Below are 7,229 nucleotides of genomic sequence, written 5' to 3' on the forward strand. Positions count from 1 at the left end.
TACAGGAGACTGCATAAAGACTACAATAGACTGCTAGAGACCGGTGCTATTAGAGCCTTGGACATTCCTATTACTGACTGATTACTGTCTACAGAGGGCCAGCAAAAAAGTACAAAATGGTTTCCTGTGGCCTTCTTGTAGGTTGGGCAGCAGAGCTGTAGAAGATGTAATATAAGAATGTGATTGGTAAATACATGATATTTGCGGCCACATCACCTCAGGGACCCCAGGTCTGGCATCACCTTAACAGGTTGGATGCCCTCTTCAGGTCAGGGTCTCTCTGCTTCCCCCTAATATGCAGACCATGCAGCAGGGGCAGACAATCTAATATTAAGCAGCCAGTAACATCTCTGTTAATATTCGGCAATGTGGATCAGTTGCGGCGTCACGCTGACAATCACCAGCTGACCTGGCACATAATCACTTTCCTCGCTCTATTAATTGCGGTGCAATCACTAATGGGGTCACCTCCCTGGGTGCCACGTGCAAAGATCCCGCCAGATCACAGGCAGGAGAGGCTTTTCCTTCCTAGCTGGTCTCTCCCCCCCATCACCCACATACAGACATCTCACGCCGTCTCTCGCCATCCTCTGTTCGGGTGGCGATGCAGAAAAAATGCGCTAATTATACTGAGTGCAGGTGCTGCACCGACAGGGGCTGTGCCATCTTCCGCCTCTGCAGGAACACAAAATGCCAGCTTTCCTTAAATGGGCAAAGAATAAAATGTTTAAATTTGTCACTTTTTTACGCCGACTGTAACATTTTCGGTGCCAGAACTTTTTGCTGATGAATGTTTTTGTTTTCTTTGCAGACTTTTTAGAAGAGAGGAGAAATTTAGTTTCAAACTCCGGGCGGGGAGGGAGGTATAAGTTGTGATACATGTTGTATACATGATGTTGTGACACAGTTCGGACAGTGTTGTAAGTCAGATACTCCTGCCAGACAGAACCACAGGATCCCTGACCTTCCTTTTCTTCATTGGAGTTAAGCAATATAGCTTGGTCACTGGTAATCTTGCTGAATATGCAGTGAAGGAGTAGCAGCAGACTGATAAGGTCATTCCTCTCTTTATTCTACTCTCTTTTTTCTTTAGCAAGGTTCTTCCTCAGGTATACCCTGTTCAGCAATGTATTGTGGGTTACCAGGTAAAAGGGCACCAACGGCGTCTGTGTTGCAGTTGCATAGCCATGATGTGTTTGTTCTGCAGCATAAAGGAAAGTTGATATCTGCCCTTAACCCACTACGGGCTCAGGAACTTCTGAGTGGTGCAGGATGTTAAAAACAGATGCATGCAATTGTCTAGTATTGCAACAAAGAAACAATGGGACCTCTTTACATGCCTACCATAGAATTTGTGCTGTGTGTGATCAGCAGTGGGATCCTCATGGGAGCAGTCAGGGGCTGGCCTATGTCTGGCCTACACCGGGGGCATTGCCCTCTGTGGGACCTATGTAGAGAAGTTTTCAGGTTGGGGGGTACAGGGGGTGGAGATTGTGATGGATTTGGCTGGGGGAGAACTGAAAGTTTCGCTTTGTGCAGGTTGTGCTGTAAATGCAGAGGGGGTGGAGTCCACAGAGTGCCCTCCCCCGCAGAACGTAAAGAAAGCCATATGTACTAGAAAGTTTACAAAGCTTTCCTAATTTTTTGTGCCCCTGATTGCCTTAAGGATTCTAATACAACAAAGCAGATTTAAAAAGTTATTTGAGGCAACCAAAGCACATTGTACCGGCATTTTAAATAAAAAAAGGAATATCTGCAATTCTCTGATTGGCTGTACGCATTGGCGTCTGTCGGATCTTTCGGCATCTCTGGGGTCCGCCGGTGTCTTTTTTCGAGTTTGGTTGCAAAGGTTCTTTTATGTCAGATTAACTTTCATTTCATGTTAAAGTTCCACCGATTGGCTGTACATTTTTGGTGGTAATGCGGAGCGCCTCTTAATCTGATTCATCCTATTGGAATAAATTGTTCTATATATTAGCGGTAATTGAATTTATCTGTGTTTCTGTTTTCTCATCCTTTTGGTTGCTGAAGTGGTGAGCGCAGCGTTTAATAGGATTAACATTCTATTCGTTACTGGCTTTGTACGTTCTCCTGGCTGTTGTAACAAATGTATCCATTATAAGAAAACCAGAACTGGGACTTACACAAGCTGTCGGAGATTGGCGGGAAATTGTGTATGGAAGGAGCTTGGTACAATACACAAACTAGAAGTGCCTTTAGGGATAAGAATAAGAGGTCTGGAGCCTGAATCTGGAGAAAGGCACCATGTTTGTTCAAGCATCGACCAGGTTCACCATCTATAGCCTATGATATGATGAGGGTGGGGCAGCACCGCCTGCCGTCTGGTATTTCCTACAAAAAAAATCCTATTAATGACCTGCTCAACAATCCTCTAATCCAGCCTTAGTAGTGACTCACATTTATGGTTTCTGCTTCCTGCTGAGAAGTTCTTCACCTTGGCTGAACGTTACTGCAAGACCAGTGCAAGACCACCAGACAGAGTTTGTTAGATAGAAAACAATAGACACTCTGCAGTCTCTAATCACAGTAAACAACCACCATGCATCTTGTAGCCTAGATTGCCTAGAAAACCCAGTAGCAGAGGACTTGAAGATGGCAAGATGGCGAATTGCCCCAGGCCCCCACCTTCTCAAGGGGCCCGAATTGAGAGAATTATAGGGGATGCAGGGAGCTGGGGCCCTCATATGTACTGGGGCCCCATTTTGCTAATGTTGTAAAGGCAAATGAAAAAAAGAAATGTGGAGATGCCAAAAAAAAAAAAAAAAAACAATCTGACCCCTGCAGGGTAATGAAGAATAATGGGCCTGCTGGGTGCTGTGGTGGAGGGGGGGCGGGTTTCCTTCTCGTAGTGACCCCGTACTTACTTTCATCTTGTCACCCCAAAGAGCGGCAGGCCGGACACAAAGCATTTTCGGGCCTTTTCCTGGAGTTTGAAAGTTTTTGTTTTATACCGTGGTGAGCCTAATCTCCTGGTGGGGGTCTCCAGCGTGGCAGTTGGATGCTCAGATTTGCGCTAATTACTGGCAGAAGGGCGACAGGCGGAAATGCTTTTGATTTGGAAATGTCGTTTTGCTCTTGCGGCAGAGTCACTGCGGGGAGGTCTCCACCTCCATCTCATACCGGCTCTGAGGAACATCAAAGGAGAGCGCTACGACATCAAAACCAAGACAGGCCCAAGGCGTGGAGACCTGCACGTACTGCACAACTTACCATGGTGGGGGAGGGGCGCCAAAAAGTTGTCACAGCCCCGGTCGTAATTGGGTGACAACTCACAGAGAGCAAAGAAAATGTCTCTCATACTTTTTGCACCGACATTTAGAAATAACAAAATATAGAAAATATACAGTCTCTATACATCCCAAAAACAGATTTGCAGATTGAAAGGCACCCTACGTGAGTGGCTGCAGCTGGTACATGATGCCATTCATGGCGATGGTGCTGATGTCATTTTGCAGGTATTGGGAGGTGTTGGTGATACCGAGGAGCCGGTGATATCGCTCTCAGCTGGGATTGGTCAGATCTGTGGGAGCAGTGCTCCCAGTGCAGATTCAGCACTTACAAATCTCTCCTTTGGATTGACGTTCGATGTTTGTGATCTGCACAGACAATCAGCTGACACCAGCAAAGTGAAGGACGGCAAAAAGAGAGCGCTGGGGGGACAAGTGGCACACAATCAAAACTGACCTTCTTTCTTTACTAAAAGGAAGAATGGAGGTACTGCACCCCTGAAAATGATTAAGTTTTCTTGATATTTTCAAGCATATTCAATTCTTGGGGGTGATGAACAGGATGCTGGAAAAATGGTGAAGTGTTCAGATTTGTGTGACTCTGACAAGGGGCAAATTGGGATGGCTGGATAATGGGTCAGTGCACCTCCATTATGGCAGGTCTCATGGGGTGACCCCTGTGCAGGGGTTAGTACCTATCAAAAGTGGACCAGGAAAAAATAACCAGTGATCTCAAGCCAGGGACACCATAATGTCATTATTAGGGGAAGTGATCATTCTGATCTGATAGCACAGAAGAGCTGCTGTAGTACAAATTGGTGAATGTTGGCAAAAAAGAAAGTTGTCAGCACACACAGGAGTGCTCATACTGACCCCCCCCCCCGGCACAAATCGTGCCTACAATGACCACCTGAGCATCAGAACTGGACCATGGAGCCATGGAAGGATGTGGCCGGGTCATGTGGATTGCCAGGTGTGTCATTTACCCGGGGAAGAGATGTAAGCACAATATACTCTGGTGAGAAGGAAGATTGGCAAAGGCAGCAAAGTACACTATGGGTAGAGATGAAAGCGGGGTGCATTATAGGAAGATGCCAGGCTGGTGGATCTGCTGTATATATATAATGGGATATAATGAAGTTTTGTATTTTAGTTTGTGTTTCGCTCATCTTGCTCTCTTTATTTTGCCCTGACATTTATTGACTTATTTTTTTATGAGAAGCGTTCCGATTCTGTGAATGTTTTCTGATTTTCTGCATTGTTTCTGCAGCTATACAGAGAGAAGAGGAATCTGTTTGAGGTGAAGGAAAATGTTCCTCGCAAACTGGTAGAAAAAGTAGCGGGCGACATTGAGACTCTTCTTGCCAAGAAAGTGCGAGCGTTAAAGGTAACCAACTTTACTCAAAACTTTTATATGGTGACCAATAAGTTAAACTGTGACCCTGCCTAGATGTAATATTACAGCGTACGGCAAAAGCTGACAAATTAAACTCCCTGACAGTTACCTCAGGGAGCTCCATACCAATGGCTGTGCCAATTATGACGAGGTACCACCATACTTAAAGTAAGATCCTGGGTTTGTACACATGAGGCCTGATTTATTAAAGCTCCCCAAGACTATCACAGGAGAACCTTAGTGATCCAGCAAACCTGGAATGAATTACCTAAAAATAGCATATGGGGGGTGACATACAGGGGGTGATGCTACTGCTTTGCACCAATGGGACCCTAGGTCCTCCTCCGCACATGGATGGTAATCTAAGTTCCTGCAGTCACTTTCCATTAATTGTTCTAAAGGTTGGCCATAATATCCATCAAATACCCCATCCGGAGAAATTCCTATAGTCCCAGCATTGGTGCTCTGGCCCTTCAATAAAATTATTCACAGCTAGAAATTATTATTTTTTTTTTTTTATCAGACAAATATGTAACCATGTAAGTGCAGTAAATTTTTTATGCATAGTAAGGGGGGGGGGCATTACGGGGACCCTAGCATATGGGTGTGGTGACAATACATGGGCCCTAATGTATTATTGTATGGGGTGGTGACATTACAAGGGGCCTAGCGTATGGGTGGGAGTGACAATACTGCTCAGCACCAATGAGACTTCAGCACATGGATGGTTTTTGAGTTCCTGCAGTCTCCTCCAATGAATTGTTCGATATATTGGTCATTATATCCATCAAACTGAGAGTTTCCCATAATCCCAGCATTGGTTTCCTGGTCCTTTAATTGGAATCAGTCCGTCATGAACCCAGGGAGAGGTGCGATCACTCAGCCAAGGAACCATTGATAAGAGCGTGTTGAGGTTTTGTTTGTTGATCTGTGAATTGATTGTTGGCCGATTGTTGGTTGGATTTCATTCTGAGGAGCCGGAAATAAGAGAATGTGATAAGCCGCTAAGATTTGTCCTGGGAGAGGATCTATCGCTGCTATCTGTGCCGGGTGAATTTGTATCAGCACAGAAGAATTGTTTGTTGATTCCTCAAAGCACTTAAAGGGGAATTATTCAGCTTCACTTCTGCAGCAGCAGAGGAGACTGCAAGGCGAATTGAGAATGCTCCATCCTTGTATCAGGAATAGACGATTATTGAATCACTGCAATGACCAATGTTACAGGACCCTCAGTGCAGCGTGTATACCATCAACCAATGAAATACCTGGTGTTGAGATCATTATGACATCACATCCCCAACATAAAACTTCACTTGTGATTGGTCGCTTGTTCAATTTAATACTGTTGATTGATACATCTAAAAGATTGTGGCATCTAAAAGATAAATAAAAAATGTTGCAAGAGAGTCATCCAATGTCAGCGTGATGCTAAGAGGAGCTCCGGATCACAAGACTGGCTGAACAAAATGAATATTTCTGACTGCACAGATGTATTGTATGAGTGTAACAGACCTGCTGATGGTTGATGCGTCTGCTTCAGTGTTTTTCGCTGATGTATGGACGATATTATATTATGGCTCCTGGGGACAATGTATGGGGACACGCAGTGATAATGTCCTCCAATGAGACACAGGATGCACGCTCTGCCCTTCTTTCCCTCGTTAGTTACAAAGTCTGTCCTGCCCGGCAGTCTCATCTCAATCAGCTCAGCCCGGCAGGTTTAATTGGATTAAAAATACAGCTGTGACAGATGAACTAATAAGCAAGAAGAAGGGGTGGAAGTTCAACATCAACGCTGAGCTGAACTGCAGGCATGACCTGCACCAGGCATTTAACCAGTCCAGGCACATTCCAGCAATGCAAATGGTTTGCTTACAGATGGAGAGCTGTCAGATGTAAAGTGAGTGGGGTCAGAAGAAACAGATAGAATGTGGTCACAAATGTCACACAGATCAGACACAGATCAGACATCTCTAATTGTAGCTGGGGGAGAGGAGACTAAGGAAATGCTTCCTCCTGCTTGCAGCAGACTGATGAATGATCTCAACCTAGGCAAAGTCATTGAGCTCAAGCTATAAAAGGTGGAACGTTTTAAAAAATATCAGGAATTTATTATGTAGATTTGTAACTGCAGATTTTGCTACCTATTACCCAAGCACCAAGCATCTTCTCCCCTCCTGGAGTGTGCTGCATGTTAAACGCAGCCTGAGAAGATGTACTGCAGGCCTTCATTTTGGCCTCCCCCCTCCAGCCCCCCAACCTTCATCATATATGCAGCGTTTTTTGTCACCCCCGAAGCTGTGAGTTGGTATGTAGAGGCAGCGCACTCCGTGGCATAAATCCTTTCCAGCTCTAAAGGAAGAGAGTTCAGCAAATCCCTCTCAGGTCTAATCTCTGCGCATGTTAATTAATAATGACAATGCGGCCCCTTCCCTCCCCCGCCTCGCTAATTACTGGTTAGTAGCTTTGTTTTCATTATAATTTTAATTCTTCAAATCCGCACTTGTTTTATTTATTTGCATTGTTTGCTGTCGGAGGCTGCATGCCGGCACAAAGGCGAGGAGAAGCGGGGGGGGGGGGGGGGG

General features: G+C 45.2%; 1 protein-coding gene across 4 annotated transcripts in view; it reads left to right on the top strand.

Annotated features, from left to right (window-relative positions):
• CACNA2D2 (calcium voltage-gated channel auxiliary subunit alpha2delta 2) overlaps window positions 1-7,229 on the top strand; it is a 129,297-nt gene that overhangs the window by 55,022 nt on the left and 67,046 nt on the right. For all 4 annotated transcript variants that reach the window (XM_072420376.1, XM_072420379.1, XM_072420375.1 and 1 more), the window contains exon 3: window positions 4,519-4,635. In XM_072420376.1, the coding sequence (XP_072276477.1) occupies window positions 4,519-4,635 (117 nt within the window). The remainder of the gene's footprint in view (window positions 1-4,518; window positions 4,636-7,229) is intronic.

The sequence above is a fragment of the Pyxicephalus adspersus genome, chromosome 8 (genome assembly GCF_032062135.1).
Source record: "Pyxicephalus adspersus chromosome 8, UCB_Pads_2.0, whole genome shotgun sequence".
Classification (NCBI taxonomy): domain Eukaryota; kingdom Metazoa; phylum Chordata; class Amphibia; order Anura; family Pyxicephalidae; genus Pyxicephalus; species Pyxicephalus adspersus.